The sequence below is a fragment of the Lissotriton vulgaris genome, unplaced genomic scaffold, assembly GCF_964263255.1.
Source record: "Lissotriton vulgaris unplaced genomic scaffold, aLisVul1.2 SCAFFOLD_2154, whole genome shotgun sequence".
Taxonomy (NCBI): domain Eukaryota; kingdom Metazoa; phylum Chordata; class Amphibia; order Caudata; family Salamandridae; genus Lissotriton; species Lissotriton vulgaris.
In genome coordinates, this window is record NW_028252912.1 from 408,054 (window position 1) to 426,046 (window position 17,993).

General features: G+C 42.1%; 1 protein-coding gene across 1 annotated transcript in view; it reads left to right on the top strand.

The window, feature by feature from the left end:
* LOC147661214 (neuropilin and tolloid-like protein 1) overlaps positions 1 to 12,758 on the top strand; it is a gene marked incomplete at its 3' end in the record, with an annotated part of 310,411 nt that extends 297,653 nt beyond the window's left edge. The window contains exons 5-6 of the mRNA XM_086951234.1: positions 12,461 to 12,502; positions 12,631 to 12,758. Coding sequence (XP_086807360.1) covers positions 12,461 to 12,502; positions 12,631 to 12,758 — 170 coding nt within the window. The remainder of the gene's footprint in view (positions 1 to 12,460; positions 12,503 to 12,630) is intronic.
* Positions 12,759 to 17,993: the final 5,235 nt, after the last annotated feature.

Below are 17,993 nucleotides of genomic sequence, written 5' to 3' on the forward strand. Positions count from 1 at the left end.
CCTGAAGCCTTGGGTGTTCCCTCGGACCGGCCTCGGGGAGGGACATTCTGGTGCGTTTCAGAACGTAGGCGGCCCGTGACGATTTGCTGAGGGCTCTGCATAGGGGGTGAGTTGTGAACGTCTATCATCTGCGAACTGCGCAGCGCCTCCACTACTCTTCCCAGCTTCTTAGGGCTAAGCCCTATCTCAGAGATCACCCAGATGAGTCAAGCACATGTCTTTTTAATGACAAGCTGGTGGTTTAGGGACCACTCCAGCCAGTTGTTAACACTGCCGCAGCCCCGCCAGGATGAAGCAGGGGAGGTCCTGTGAGGGAGGAGCGAGGCCTGAACGACCCCGTAACCCCCCTAGTCCCCCGCCCTCAGGCAACAACCCCTGTGACGGAGTCAGGATCAGCGTAGGCCTGATCTAGCCCCCTCAGTGATTGTCGCTCTACGGCGCCCAGGTAGTGACACGCTACTACTCTGCTCTGTACTTTGGGGGGCCCAAGCCCAAACAACCCCAGGACCCCCACCTCAGCTGAACAGCACCACCACAGGCTCACCTGATACGTCTCTGTGTGCCCCTCAGGATGTCACCTCTCCTCTCGGACCCGTGCAAGCTCCTCACGTACCACAAGGGCCTGGATGGTAGAGGCTCTGTTCATCTCACGATACACCTTTAAGAGACCCCTCGCCCAGGTCAGTGTGTGCTCCTTAGTGGACTCTTGGCCAGTAGGGCAAATATCCTGTTGCTGCTCTGGTGGATTGCCATCATAAACGGGGGATACGGAGCAGAGAGTCCTCAGAACACGTCTGCCATTTTAGGTGCTTGGACACTCCCCCCCTCTTCATGCACATGCACATTAACTACACTAAGTGGTGTTGGATTCCTTCTAAAATGTCCCTTTCATCTCTTTGAAGCTGATGCCCGTATAGGTTACCAGCAAATATTAATGTGCATTTTTCAGACCAATAGGAATAATGCTCTTTAAAAAAAGAAATGACCATGCCCCTTTTGTTGGGTATCCGCTGTTTTGTACTTTATGATATAAAGTGTGGGCTTTGGGGCAGCCCCTTGCCCATTGTCTATCTCAAATACCTAATGGCTTTTCTCCATATTCTTATGCTTCTTCACATTACATCTAATTGGATGTGTTGTATCCTTCCACTGCCTACTCTTTCTTTTCCTTTCAGCCCTCCCTGGGAGCATGTGTACTTTCTTTGCTCTCTTCCCCATCTGATTGTTTCCCTTACCATCCCGTCCCACGGTTGCTTTTTCTGCTTAACCCTCCCCCTCTCGTCTGTTTCAGGGAAGCCTAAATGCTCCATCTACCCCCCATGTGCCCACTATCATCTGTTCCTCCCTGGAACTCACAGACTCCTACTGTGATGCGACCAAGTTTCCTTTTTCTGGAAGCTACGCAGTGCTAATGCGAAGCTTGCTTTTCTTTATGTGCCTTTGCACACTTTCTTTTTTATTTTTACTTTACCTTTACTTTACTGACCATAAACTATGTTGGAACTGTAAAGTAAAAAAGCTGTCAGTTCATCACGATACTTGCATGCATACAGCAGCCATCTTGGAATTTTTTTTGTCTTAAATGAAAAACCTTTCCAACATGGCTGCTACGTGCGTGCAAGATTTGATGCATCAGGACACACCAGCAGCCATTTCATTTTTGCACTTTACCTTATCAAAATGCCTGGCAGACATTTTAGTAAGTTAGATAAAAAATAAAACATGAATTTCCCGGTACTGCCAGTGCAAATAGGCATTGGCAAAACAAATAGTTCCCACCTATTAGAGGCTAGACCTATTTGCTTTGTTACGGCTTGTTTAGGTATGAAAGCTATTAAATCTTTCATTACCTTGTGGCCTTGCATTTCACCGTTAGATCCAGTATTTGTCTCAATCAATGCTTGTACCCTGAAAAACATACTGCTCACTTTGCAGTTTTGGCCAAGATTAAAGTAGAGGCATTATCTGTTTATCTGTTAAACAATATCCCATACAATTGCACATACTCGTCACTTTTCCTTAAAGGTAAACTGTATGTAGCATCAGCCTAGCTTCAGGATGCAGGGAATAATACAATGAGATTATTTTGTTGCTGTAGGAACATTTGACATGATCACAACAATGAAGTACTTAGGACCACTTTACAGATATACATTTTCTGCAGTAGGAACATTTCAGTTCCAAGGTTCTGTTCATAGAACATTTTGTTGAGCATACATATTCTAGGTCATCCAACTTGAAAGAAAAAATGACATGATGTGGAGAACCCTGAAATATGTAATTGTTACGTTAGTAAACAGCACAGCTATGTGCACATATTTCTCCACATTGCTCAAAAATACCCACATTTGTAAATGTTTTGCATCGTCCACAAAGCAATGCACAGCCATGCTCAGCATTACTTTACCATAATCGTCTTGCCCTAGTAACCATCTATGCAACTGGGATATGCAATTGTGACTTTTTGGCCATCCAACCACATTCATTAAAAAACGTGAAGGCATGTCAAATCACATACAGGGCATCACCTGCTGGACTGGCCTTCGGCTCTCGTTCAGACTTCAAAAAGAAAATATTTGATGGTCAGAAGATGGCTAACAATGTACTTTTCCATTTGGTATACTGCACGTTCCCTGCCAAGGTAAGACTTAAAGGCCAAGCCTTTCAACGTGTGTTTATTATTGTACGGACTGAAGCAGTCTACACCCAAACATAATAGAACTCTTCAGATATCACAAACATAACATTCACTGCATCACAGAAGCATGGCTTGCCACAACATCCTTGCACATCATAGACATTGTTGTGACCACAGGCTACAGCATTCAGCAAACACATAAGACAGGAGGGTCGCCATCACCCATGAGCTCTCCTGTCTTTAAACCCAAGCGAACAGGCACCTTTAAGCTCCTCAGAGATACTCCCGAGTCTCTGCTACCCAATCAGCCAAGTTCTATCTTATTTGCAGGCCTAGTAGACCAATCAAGGATTTCATAAATGAAACCTCAGACCTCCTCACCACCTCATCCAATCTAGCAACACAAGACTCTCATAGGCAACTTCAACCTGCTCTGCACTAATAACTAAGAAAGCAAGAGACACCCTCCTCACCTTTATCAGCATGATTAGTATGTTTAAGCATACCACTGAACAAACCAACTCTAAAGGAGCCATCTCTATCTCAACCTCACCAACCATCTACTCCAATTCACCCATGCTTCGGGACCAGCCATCTTGCCATCTCCTTAACTCTGCTTCATTTCCAATCAATACACATAAGTCAACCAAATTGAGAACAACACACCTTCTGTTCCTCCAAGGAATTCTCTATTGAAAAACGACAACACAAACTTCATTATTGCTCTTTCAACATCACCGCACCATCGACTTCAATTCCCTTCCTGATGACATCAACACATTCCTATTAAATTGTATGTACCTGAAAACCAATAAGATTGTCATTTGAAAACAGCAAAGGAAATGGAATCATGACAACCTCACACTGCTGAAATCTTTCAGTTTAACATACATACAACACATCACATCAGCCAAGACCATATATTACACAGACCCCATCAATGAAGCATTAAAAAGAAGGAGACGTATCAATTATTAAGTTCAACCGCACCCAACCTCAGTAGTCCCACACTCTACTGACAGGTGAAATGCAATCAATCACAAAATTCCAACAAATCATTAACTGTTGCAAGGTTACCTCTTTTCCTCTATTTATTGCACTGTGAAACAGCCTGCATTTGTCATTGTAAACCTTCTCTCTCTTGCTGGGATGTCTGATCCCTCTGACATCTTTCATTCTTTAAGGTCACGTCCTATGAAAATCCAAGTTTCATTCACATACATAGAATAAAGTTAGTTGCAGGGTAGACTGCGGCAGTTGTGGTTTTGCCCCTCACATATAGAAGAGGTGCTGCCATTATAGCAGCAGAGTACATTCACAGAATATTATTATAGCAGCAGTTCCTGATTTCTTCCCACACACAGAGCCTGGTTGCAAATCATGAGGAACAAAATTACGTATGATTTTATACGTTCATTTTGCTCAATCCGATTACAGCTGGGTATGTTTTTCCACACACTATTCTATCTGGTGTGGAAGAATCTAATCTGACCTGATTTTTCCAGCCAGTAATACTAGCTGGAAGTACTGCATGGCACTTTGGCTGCAGCTGAAGCATACAATACCTTCTTTCCCATGCTAGAAAAACGTTTGCTTCCTTTCAATACTAGCTACACCTTCCTCCCTCACCCTTACTCTGTGAACATTCCCAGCATACATTTACCACCTGCTTAAAGCAGCATACATTTAACACCTGCTCAAAGCATGCGGTGAATGTTTCTGTTAAAATCACATTGAATAGGAGAGTCTGTGTACTTGTATGTCTGGTATATTCAATTGCAAACAGTACCTCACCATTCATTGTGTTTTACTTTTAATTGTATGGTTCTGAGCAGAAATGGTAAAATAACAAGTGGTTTAACCGTGGACCCAGTACTGTGAAACTCACAATTTTAGACATAGAAGTGGCGTTAGCACCGCATGCACAGCAGGAGGGAAAGCACTCATCACACAACAGCATTAGTGAGGTGAGATGTATTTGATTTCTAAACTGCACTTTGCACCGATATCTCAAGTATGCAGCGGTCACACCCGCCCCCACTCCTCTGCCCACCGAATCCCATCTGCCTTTAACACATATAGTGAATTTCTCGAGTAATAATATTTCAGATTCCAGCAACCCTACAATATTATTTTCTGAAAAAAATCTTTCATTTTATTTCAGATAATGTTTGCCTTTTTCAAAGAGAGAGAATTGAAAGGAAAACAACGTTTTTATTGTACAATGTCTTCTCTCCAAGTATAAAGCATAGAAAAATGGAGGAAATGGATAACCTGGTTGAGTATCTCTTGTAATATCAAATGGTGGTGAAGAGCAGCCATTATTTATTGAAGTGCCACAGGGAAGCTGGTTGAGGGGCTGGCTCCAGCCTACAAATTGCTTGGAGAACCGAAATTATTGCATCATGGAGCAAAGTAATTGCCTCTCCATCTGATCAAATGCCTTTTCAATGTTGAGTGCTATAAAGGCCTGTAAATGATGCCATTGTTCAGCCTGGTTGCTCAATACAACAGCATAGTTTTTGGGACTTGTTGTTTCACAGCCTGGGATAAAGCCATGTTGGCAAGAAGAAACCAAATAAGAGATAACTTAGTAAAGGAAATTGTCAATTAGTCAAGCCCAGATTTTACAGTCGCACAAAGTAGAAAGATCAGTCTTTTTGAGCATAAGCTTGATGGTTGTTGGTAAAATACCGTAATTCTTGCCACGTGGCAAGATAGTGGAATTGGAGTTCAATCCACAATTGCCTTTAATATTCCATGAAGGATAGAAAACTCATTCTAGAGATTTTGTGATAGCTGGCTGAGACATGCATCAGTGTTTGCCACCTTGACTAATGGAGCTGCTTGGATTGCTAAAGAAATCTTAGCGTTTGGGATAGAGTAATCAGTTTTCCAATCTGAAGATCATTCAGTATGGGAAAATAAATGTGCTTCAGAAACTGCTGTGTTGCAGTACAGTGAGATTTACAACTAATAATGCTCCACATAGTACTCTGTGAAAGCAGGGGTGATATAAGGTGCAGTAGATTGAGATGGGTGGGCTAACTGAACAATGTCCTATATTTGATTGTAAGAATTTTCCTCTTGTGCTAGAGTTGTCAAAACGTTTCTGATTTGATCTCCATGCTCAACCTGATTAAAACTCGAGAATTAGATTTGTGTGTCATAACTTTCATGTGGAAAGAAGTAATATTTGCTCAAACGGAGGAAAAATCAGACAAGCTATGGTGCTGTAATTGGTTGTTCTTATAAACCAGAAAAGTAGGATATGAAGAATATGAGAGCACCCCTCTATGCTGGCTTTCAAGGAATCACAGAACATTGGTAAGACACCAAATACAAATTCCAGTCACAGATGTTTGACAAAGTCTTCTGAGCCAGAGATATATGGATCCACTAAAAGTTGAAAGCATTTTAATGTCCTTGAGGGCAGTATTGCGAATGACACTGGAATCCCAAATCAATAGAGAGGGGTGCTTTAATAGGATGAAATAGTACCTTCAATGAATGTACTAATGACCTACCAATTTCCCAAAGTTTGCTGCTACTGCTTGCTGAACAATGAAAGCTGCACAGCTAGCCAGACCCAAGTAGTGACAAACTTGTCCAGTGTATACAAATTCTTTATTAGCAGCAACTTTCATTTAAGAAGTGTTTATATTGTACTGGCATTAAAATGTTATGCTACATTGTGTAGCTTACATCCTATTTCAGCATTGAGTGTTAGTGTTGTCATACATAAGACAAATAATGCAAGTGAAATCTCTAGAAGTGATAATCCGGACAAGGAAGGCGCATCCGTGACAAATTGGGGTAACTTTATGGTCAGTTAGAACTCAGGCTATATATTGAGCACAGATTAATACCTGAAGGACCGGCTCGGATCTTAAGGATTATACTGAGACCACCTGGATCAAACTTACTTTAAATTACTTGAAGCGTATAATCAAACTAGAGAATTGTAACATGCTCACCTGAAGTGATTTGAGCAATAGTGTTAGACCTGACATCACTGGCTTGGTTTTTCCCCAAACATTTTGCTTACACTACTCCTGTTTTGCTAATTTAGCTTTTGTTGGCCATAGGACTCTGTGCACTTTAATATTAACAACCAATGTTAAAGCGATTGTGCTTTCTCCTTTAAACATTGTAAAATTAAATTACATACAACTGGCACTAGAATAGTGATGTGGACCTTTATGATAGAATTTCTCCCCCCTGAGAATTATTTATGACTCTATAGATATTAACTTCATCTCATATTTGACTATTTAGCAGATCTTTATTCCCTTATTCCATATCTTTCATTTGATTACACTGAAATTTTGTGAAAGGTGGATAATACCTTCTGTGTAACCCTCTCTCTGGGGGATTTGTCCACCTGTATTTATTTATGATCACTCTCCTACTGGATGCCTGAAATTTATGGATGTGTGAATATGTGTGGTTATGAATTCGGATGTTTGATTTTTTGAATGTGTGTGGAGTGGGATATGCTCAATGATAACTTTATTTTCACATATATTTAAAAGCTAAATTTGTTGAACTGATAATAACATTTTGATATATTTTGTTAATTCATGTGTGGCGTGGTAACATTTAAAGGCCAGTGTTGTTAAGTTGACTATTAATTAATGACTTATTGCACAATATGATCCGTACAGGTAGAGAATTTGTTCTTTGAATGTATTACTGTTCTCCCCTGTTGTTCTCTACATCTATTCTGTTCAGGGGCCCTCTCTGTATGAGTGGATGACCTACCTCTACCATAGGATAACATTGGGTTACCTTATTAAATTTAATAAATGCTAACTTTTGATTGGGAACAGGCAGGAAAGTTAAGTTTGGTTCTTATTGAATTGCAATTTAAAACCCTATTTAACTGTAAAGTTGGATTTTAGGTCACAATTCTGAAAATACCTCTATCAGAAAGTTGGCATTTTCTTATGATGTCTAGAAATGTCCCCACTTCAAAGCTGGTACCAGGTAACATATTGGACCCTCAGACCCACTCTTCTGTAGACTCCTGGAACTGTGGATACTATAGAATAAGTACTGTCCTGCTGCCAGAGGAGTGCCTAGCTGCCTAAAGCCTGCTGTCTAAGAAGGAAGGGTGGACCTGCTCCCTTCATCCTAGGCTACCTCAGGTGACTCCAAGGGTCTGATGACTAACCTCCTGTTCAAAGCTACAGGGACGTAACAAGCTCCTGAGACATCCCTGCAACTGCCCAGGTGACCTGCCGTACTGAACCTGCCTTTATCTGCAATTGAATCTGCCAGTAAGTGAGTTGATGATCTCTGAAATGTGCCTCCCAGATCATGGGCCCTTTGTGTGGCATCAGTTGAACTCCTCCCGGAAGATAAAGCGCAATCCTGAAGATTTGGACACTTTGCACCACCGGGTAATGCAAACCTCCTTTGAATATGACTCTTCATGCTACAGCGAATGCCAGTGACGACCGGCCATGTGAGACCTGCACTTTGCGTTACAGCATCAACAGCCCTTGGTGACAGTGAGCGCAAAGCTTCAGAAACAACCATCTCTGATGCCCGACAGATGCTCCTCACTACCTTCTCCACCGCAAACTGGACTCTTTGTGCTAAATTTTGAGAAGGCAACTTTTCAGCAGCACTAACTTGGTCTCGGTATGCGACCCACACTCCTTCACATTGGGCCTAAACTTGTGACTTTACCCTGGTCTAACACGACCAGATGACCACAAGTGGAAATTAGTGCTTTTTCGCCATTATACTCACATTACATTTTTTAAATTACACATCTCAGATTAAATTTATGTCATTTTGGTGTCAAATAAATTATTACATTCTACTTTATTTTCCAATTATTGTGAGATTTCTTCTGTGTTGTGTTGTCACCTTATTACTGTTTGTGTTCTGCATAAATAATGTACACATTGTCTCTACGTTAAGCCAGACTGCTTTTGTGCCACGCTAACACGAGGTTAAGCACAGGTTAATATAGTGGCTTTTTTTCGTTCACCCTAACAATGATTGTGGCTGCTGCTGGAGTAGGCTTTGCCCCCCCCCCCCCAACTAACCACCCAATTTCCCACAAGTAGCAAAAGAAAATTTGACCCAAAGGTGTTTAATGATGTGTTTTTTAAAATTTAATTCTGGCCTCTAGTAAGGAGACGCTTGACTCAAAATATTTTAATTTCAAATTCACATATGTCCCCTTAATTGAGCAGTTAGGCTCTTAACATTGAGGATGATTATGCTCAGTAGGCCAGGTGTAGAAATTCAATACAGAAAATATAGGATAGCTCCTCAGTACTCTTTCTTTATGTGTACCACCCCAGCCTAAGTATTTTTTTTTTGTATGTTCTTATATAGCGCTCGAATCACCAGGGAGGTATTTCGGTGCTTGCCTTGGGAACCCGTCCTGGCTTTTCTCTGTGAGATAGTCCCTACAGGGCATCCCCAAGGTGAAAGCCAGGCATCCCGCCGTGGGGGACTGTTGTGGAGATTAAGCAAGCTTAATGCCCAGAGTTGCAGAGTGTGAACCCAGGATTAGGTCAGGCACCGAAGCGAGAATTATCGAGTCCGTGGACATTTGAGCTCAAGACCCTGCCGCGTCAGGAATTGAACCCTGGTCCCGGGTCTGACCTCTGCTTCAGGGTCTGCCTGCTTTAACCAGTGAGCCACACTTCTCCACATGTATGACCCCTCTCACTTCCCTAAATTCCTCTCCTTGCTGTGTCTGTAACACTTGTTTTTACATTGATTTGCTAATATAATCCAAAATCAAGAACAAATTAGATTTATGTGTTTCACGGATATCTGCTTCAACTGACGAGATATCTATAAGCAGTAGACACCAACTCTCCATGGTTATTCATTGATATCAAATTATGGAATCACTGAAGATGCAATCTGGTTTCAATGGCACAGTTTTAAAATGGTTCACTTCTTACCTTTACACCGATCACAACACATCAGAATAAAGTCTTGCCTTGCTAAACCCTTACCTGTCTCACTTGGTGTCCCCAAGGGTTCAATCCTCTCCCCCTCACTTTTCAATCTCTTCATGGAACCCCTCACTATCATTCTGAAGCAAGTTGGGATCAAATTTCATCTCTATGCTGACGACACTCAACTCTACCACAAAATCAAATCACCCAGTGACATCCTGCATCTCAATGTCACACTGAGTAATATTCAATCTTAGTTTAACTCCAACCATCGACAATTAAACGCCACCAAAACTGAAATAATTCTGTTCTCCCCCAAAAGTAACCACCTTCAAATCAAAGACTGGATCAGTGACTGAAGGCTCTAAATTTTTCTCTCACTCTACCCAACTCAGCTAAATCCCTAGGCTTCACCCTGGATAACACCTTGTTAATGAAGGATCGCATATAAACTCAGCCAAAGGAGCAATTTACACACTAAAACACCACAAAACAATCAAACCATTTATTCCCTCTGAGGATTTGAAATGGGTTGTTCAATCCCTGGTCCTCTCCAAACTTGAATATGAGAATGCTATACTCACAGGGATCCCAGAAACGAACCTGGCTCCCCTCAAATCAGTACTAAATATGGCTGCCCAGCTCACAACAGACATTAAAAGGTATGAACACATCACCCCAGCACTTAAGTCCCTCAACTTGCTTCCCATCGACGGAAGATGCAATTACAAGACTGCCTGTATCACCCACAAAGCCATCCACTCAAACAGTCCTGACAATTTAGATAACAAACACACAAAAGCAGGAAGAACCAGATCACTAAGAAGCTCCAACACATTTCTTCTCGTTCCTCCCAAACAAAAAAAGAAATCAACCCAGGCTCGCTCTTTCTCGGGTAACGCTCCCAGCATATGAAACTCTCTCCAGAGGGACATAAATGCAACCCCTCCTTTACCAGCTTCAAAAGAGACCTGAAACACCATCTCCTCAACAAATACTGAAACACATGAGCAATTACTGAACTCGGCTCTATTAGGCTTTATCGCTCTCAGTTCTGAACCTGTTGAACAGTTGGCTGTTTTCTTTGTCAGCCTCTTTTTCCTAGAAGGTCTTTCTCTCTCTGGGCTTCAAAATATGTTTTGTCTACAACCAGTAACTGCCCTTAGGGCCTAACCTATGTCAGTATATATAGGGTGTTTTCTGTTTTGTATTCAATCCTCATTGCCTAATATCTTTGTTCTCATGTGTATGTATTTTTGTTTGTACTTGAACCTAAGATTGCCGCGCATCATATACTCAGTGACTGGATTATTGCCTTTTTCTCGATTCTGTAAAGCGCTCTGATACCTTTGGGTGTAGCTAGCGCTATATAAATCTTATATGAATAAATAAATACAATTAAAAAAATTCTTCATTGGAATCCTAAAGCCCTCATATCTGTTCATTGCACCTGATGCCACTTTATAAAACTCAGACCAGGTTCACATGTTGTCATCTTGGCCTATCCTTCACACTTATTAGGACTGGTTCTTTGTTAGAGTTTCTCGGGTCCTAAACATGCCTATCTTGCCAGATAGCTCACTGATTATGCTGTGGGTCACTAATAAAATCCACAATAATTTTGTCTTCATTACAGTATTCATTGCCCACCTGCAAACAGCCTACCATTGGCAGCCAGTTTCCCTATTTTGGTCCGTGCTCCACAGTGCAGAAAGTTATGAACAACTTTAACTTTGAGAAGCAGATGCATTCAAATATTCAGTAGGGACATTTCAACAATGAGACTGTCATGAAACCATTGAGAGGATGATGCTTAGATTGTGCAGATGGTTAGTTTGTACTCCAGGGGGCTTATTTGTGACACAGTTTGCATCACTCTTGCACCTAACAATGTGGAGCAAAGTCGACGTAAACCTTAAGTCAGATTTGTGAAGCCATTTAAGGCCCCCTTTCGTGGCTCTGAGTGGCTAAAAAAATATGTGGTAACGCAACCCAACTCAAATCGCTGCATTACCCTGCCCTGTGAAGGTGTTCCAGGGGAGTTGCTTGGGTGTTCCCACGCAACTTCCATGGAATTTGATGCATCCCCAGATTTGCAAGAACTTGTAAACCTGGGGATGCGTCAAAATCTTAACCTCCTTAGGGGAGGTGTAACGAGGATAAATGTTTCTATTTCTCCTCATTTCTCCCTCTCTGTAGCACACATAGAAAGAGGAATATGCCTCCCCGGAGAGTTTCTGTGCAGGAAGGCGTGTCTGCATGGTGCAAGGGTGCCTGCATTGGTGCTATGTATCTCATTGTGCCCCAGCACATGGGAAAGGACAGGCATGCATAGTATTCCACTAAATACTGCGCATTCCTGCCATTTCCCTGTCACACAACAGGGTAACTTGATGTGCTGCATCATAAAGCTCATAAATAAGCCCCTAGATATTTATACATTTACAGGACTGGATTTTAACACGCTGTAGACTCTTACTTATATCAGTTAATTGACTATGCTATCCCTTTTATTGCCCTTCTTTTGTTCTGCAATAAAAATGGCTAACATCCCATGACATCTTAATCTTTGAGTCATGTAAATGAGCAAAATGTGTTGGGAATCTATTCCTTTTACTGTTGCCAATAACTCAGCACAAAATGTTTCCAACTCGGATTTTAATTGACTGCATGCATCTGCTAGTCTGAACGATACATCTAACAAATATTCTATTCATAATAATTTGGAAAAAGAGCAAGATAACATGCTATTTTGAAGAACCACTCCCCAAAAAATCATTAGTGTTAAAAACATTGTGCTGATTTCATTATTCTTTCGTGCATTTGTTGGTAATTTATTTTAATAAGTCTACTTTCTTTCTTTTTCCACTTGTTCTTCCCTTTAAAGATCCAGATTTCAAGGACCTGGGAGTTCTGAAGCCATTGCCAGGTTGGTATGCTGAGCAATCACAACTTGACCGTTGAGGTTATATTTGATGCACAAACTAAATTGTGGTTGTTATTCAAGTTGTCTTTTTTTTTCTTCTCTGCTTTTTTTTTCTTGGCCCGTGTGCTCAGTTTGTGAGTTTGAGATGGGAGGACCGGAAGGAATAATTGAATCCCTCCAGATTGTAAAGGAGGGGAAAGCTTCTTCCTCTGAAGCTGTGGACTGCAAATGGTACATCCGGGCACCTCCGAAATCTAAGGTCAGTTCCTGTTCTGGGAGATGTTCTGTCATTTCTTTGACCAATGTGGCCATAACTATCAGCTGGCATGTGATATATTTTATCTACATATTTTCGTGTTTCAAAACTCGCCCTTGCTGAATAAAAAGTTATTACACCTGTTTTTGTTGGTTAAAACGATTCAGTTGAATATCACTCCATTTAAAATAATCGAAAGTAATATACGTGTCGACGACTTTAGTGTTTTTAATTTACTTGAATAGTTTTGTGTAGTGATATCCACAGCACCTTCAACTAAGAGTGATGGCACATCAATATGTTAGTCTGCTTTCGTGGTTAAATGTTAATATTTTTTTATAAGAAAAGTCTTTATTTTTGTAATATTGTAGATGCTCTTGAACTCAATTTAATGGCATTCATATATTGCTGCACCTCTATGAGAGTGTAATAATAATAATAATAATAATCTTTATTCGGTTTTTTAGCATTTGCAAAACCATAAAAGATATCACATAGTACAAAATTAGTAATTAGAATTGTTTAAAAAGTACAGTTTAGAATAGACGTTTAAAAAAGATGATGCATTTCAAATATTAGTACAAATTAGTCCACTGTTTTACAAGTTATTTCTATGCCTCATAATGCACTTTAAGAAATTTAGAACATGATAGACAGTGCAATCAGAATCCAAGGTTTGGAGTGCCAACATGGCTGGACGGCATTGTCTGTAGCCCCATTTTTTAAGTAGGGGGATTAACCAAGTTTTCCGGTGGGAATGATAAAACTTACAAAACAATATTGTGTGTATGGTGGACTGTTGGGAAAGGTCGTCACATGGACACGGGTCTGTCTGTGCATTCCAGTTATTTTTATCAGGGAAAGTCACTAGCCTGAAAAAAAGATTCATTCTGAACCTTGTTAGGAGCATTTTCTCGTATACTGTTAGCTCCATGGTCAGATATAGCTGAATTTTCAGGGACTGCTGGGTCATGATTGCGTGGGTAACAGATTTTTTTGTAATCTGCATAGTCAGTCTCAGTGATTCCAAATGTCCCAACGCAAGTTGTTTCAGTTCTTTTTTGGAAGTTTCTTTCAGGGTTTCTGGGGTGTGAAAGTACTTTTGTAGGCCCAGGTCAGAAAAAAAGTGTCTTACATACGAGAGCCATGCGATTTTATGAGCGTGGTCCAGATCCATAGTGTCCTGTAGGATACTTTTAGTCAGAGTGTTTTTTTCCGACAGCCAGGCTCGCCTCCAGAGCAGAAGAGGTTGGATTTTTATTAAGTCTTCGATGTGAGAGATTCCCAGCTCTAAATGTGAGGCGTAGGTGGAAGTGCCTCTAGGAATTGAGAGAAGGAAACTGATGAAGATGTTCTCTTCTTTTTGTATTGAGCTGGAGGATACGTGCCCCCATGTCCCTGCTCCATACAATGCAATGGATTGGCATTTTGCGGCGTAGATCTGAAGCAGTTCTACTGGTGGTCTTTTTCCCAGTTTGTTGGAGAATTTTATCAGCGCCATGATTGCTCTTTTGAAGAGATGCCTCCTGGTCTCAACCGCCGCTTTCCAATTTAGGGCGTCATCGATCGTGATGCCTAGGTACGGGTATTGTGAGGTCTTTTCAATTTTTTCGCCATTCAGGAAGATGGACTTGGTTGCTTTTCTTGATCTGCCGGCTACCATGACAAACGTTTTTTTGATGTTAATACGCAGATCCAAGGCCCCCATGAAATCTGCATATTTGGTTAAGGATTTCTGCAGTTCATTGGGGGTGCGAGCTAGAATAACTGCATCATCTGCGTAGAGGAGCGCAGGGATCAGGCGGCCTTTTACACTAGGGAGGTCCCTCGCCCCTCTCAACATAGACTCTTCTAGGCCGTTTGTGTACAATGAAAAGAGAAAGGGGGCAAGGACACACCCTTGCCTTACTCCCCGCTCTACCCTGAATGGTGCCGTCAGTTCCCCGTTTGTTCCATATCTTACTCTCGCCGTGGCTTCACTGTATAGTTCCCTCAGAAAGTTCAGAAGGGGAGGGTCGACCCCCATTACGCTCAGCAGTGACCAAAGCTTCGCATGTGAAGCGCAGTCGAAGCGGAGGACAAATCCACGTAGACCATGTAGATGGAGCCAGGTTTAGCGTCGGTATATTTTGAGATTAGCAGACTTAGGTTTAGGGCCTGTTCAACAGTCCCAAAGCCCTCCCTAAAGCCGAACTGTAAGTCCGAAAGGATGGTTTTATCTTCAACCCATTGCTGTAGTTTTTCGAGGAGGACTCTTCCAACTACTTTGCCCAGTGAATCTGGGAGCGAAATTGGTCGGTAGCACTTTGTGTCCTGACGGTCCCCCTTCTTGAAGATTGGGACCATAATTGAAGAGGACCATGACTCTAACAGGCCGAGTTTCATTGTAGCTAAACAAACTCTTGTGAGTATTGGTACCCATAAGTCCGGCAGGTGTTTGAACAGGTCAACTGGAACCCCGTCAGGGCCGGGGGCTTTCCCGCTTTTACTTGAAGATAGTGCCAATGCTAGGTCCTGCATGTCAAGGTCCATGTTTATTGGGTAAACAGCTGGAGGGATATTGGAGTGATTTTCTTCGCTGTTAGGTGTCAATTTGAAAATTTCTGAGAAGTGGTTCACCCACGCATCCTCGTCGATGGCCACATCTATTTTTGGGCCGGCAGAGTCAGCTAGCGAGGGTGATTTAACAATCTTCCAGAAGGTCTTACTGTCTTTCAGGAGTGCGCTCTTATGTAGGGCGTTCCACAGGGATAATTTCAGTTCTTTTTTTCTCTCTTTTCTGGAAGTGTTGTACTCTCGTCGGAGGGCTTGGATCTTTGTTGTGTCTCTATTTGGTTTTCCGAGAGCTTTCCTTAATTTAGTTTGTGCTTTTGTACAGTCTCGGTTAAACCAACCTGTGGAGTTTGTTTTACTTTGGCTAGATGTTTTAGTTAGATGTTTTTTAACTTGCTCTATTATTATGCCGAAGTTTTCCAGAATTTGTTTTGGCTCTGCGTAAGGATCAAGGCAGATCAAAAAGCTATTGTAGGAGGATTCTACTAGCCGTTTTGTTAGAATGTTTGGGTCCACCTTTTCCCATTTTATGGTATAACCATTGTTTTTCCCCAGTTCAAGTCTGTTCTGCGTCAGCGTGTTTGCTATCGATGCCATCAGTGACCTTGGTTGGTGGATATAGAAACTCAGGCTTAAAGCAGAATGATCACTGAGATTATTTTCCAAAATTTTGAAATTTTTGGTTTGGTCTTTTAGGCCTTCTGTCACTAGTACAAAGTCTACGGTGGTCTTGTGGCCCCTTCCTCTATAGGTAGGTTCTAGTTGTTATGACGCTGTTGTATAGGGTTCAGAATTTGTAGATCCAAATGAGCTAAAGTTTTGTTCATGGCAGTCCCCACTCCTGAATGGGAAAAATGGACCAATGGGTTATCGTTTTCGTCCTTTATTCCACATGTGTCATTCGAGGGGCAAGGATGTAGATTGAAATCTCCTCCCCAGATGATCTGCGGTGTTTCCTTTTTCTGTTTGGCGTGCCAATGGTCGGTTATTTTTGCTTGGATTAGTGATAAAACATTCAAAAAGATGTCATCCTCTAAGTTGTTATAGAGGTTTATTATTGTGAAGCAGAGTTTTTTCCCAATTGTAAGTGTAAGAATCTGGAAGTGTGGGGTTAGGTCTACCTTAATGATCTTCAAGTCAGAGATTGTGTTAGCCAGGTATATTACCAGTCCCCCTTTCGGTCTACCTGCGATGCTGGGAAGGGCGGGGGATGTAAATGTCCTATAACCCGCGAGATGTAGAGGTGTCATTGTCCAGGTCTCTTGTAGACAAATGATTTGTGAGTCCTTCAAGAAACCAGCGGCCGAGCCGTCCTCTATTTTGTTTCGAAGGCCTGCCACATTCCAGAAGATAATGGGTAACGGTGAGAGTGCGTTGTCTAGAGGTGGTTTTTCCATTTGAGGAGGTGCTATTATAGGGTTGGTCGTGCCCTCTGTTGTTAATGCTGGCTCTGGGGAATTGCTTCTTTGTCAATCGACCATTTCCAGGCCGCTAAAACGATTCATTATCGGTATGCCTTGCCAATTTTGCCCATTAATGGGCTCTCTGTAGTTGGAGCCATATGGATTCTGCGGTGGTCTCTCCCACTGCTCCCAATGTCTAGATCTATTGTGTGGGCCCATGATCTGCCATGGAGCTTCTCTTTGGTGGTGGTTTTGATTTGCTGGCCACCAAGGGTGGTCGGGCTCATCGTGTCGCGGCATTAGTTTTGGGGCAGCGACGTCTAGCTCCCATGGCTGTAGTATTGGTTTCCTCCAGATGCTATCGATATCACGGGAATAATTATTGTTGTGATATCGTTTTGGATAGAAGTATGACAAGGGTCTTGTGGCAATTCCCCCAGAGGTATTATTGTGCTCCCAAGAGCAGATATATTCTGCTATGCTTGGGTCCTCGAACGTGATTACTACACAGTCACCACGAATGTTTTTTTTCCTGTGTCCCACCCACGAGGTCCGGGAGACTGAGGCTATTCTGCTTTTCCAGTGTGGGGGAACAGGGCGATTTGTATTCAGCCAATACTGAACTTTATTCTTCAGTGACCAGTTAGGTTCAGCCCCCTCCCCAGTAAGTTCAGGGACCCCTGTCATGACCACCACGTATGGACATGCCGCAGGGGGTAGGTTTACAGAGGGTCTTTGATCGGTGGTCTCTCTCGGGGTTCCTTTTGTTTTTGTTTGATTTGTATTTGCTATGGCAGGGGTTGTGGTAGCGGGGGGATTTGTCGTGACTGGGGTTTTAGAGGAAGGGGTATTAATACTTGGGGTATTCACTGTCGGTGTGGGATGTGGGTTGGATTGTGGGGGGATGGTCAAGGGCTTGGGAATAGTTTTTTGGACAGTAGGAGGGTTTAGTACTGATGAAACCTTTGCTGTAGGTTGTTTTTTGGTCTGTGGAAGAGGCAACGTTACCGATTTCTTGTTTGTGTTAGTTGTTGTCGAGGAGTTTGGAAGAAGCTTTGGAGGGACTTGTGGGGGTGTGGTTTTAGGAGAGGTGGAGATTTTTTAAATTAGACTCTCGATGTTACTAAGTCTAGATTCTAAAGGGCGAATATAGGAGTTCAGGAGAGAAGCTATCTCCTTGATTAATCTAGCTGATTCTCTTTTTTTTCCTAGTTGTTGTGGGCTTTTTGGTTCCGGGATTGGGGAATCTTGAAGATCGTGTGGAAGTTGGTGTATCATTACT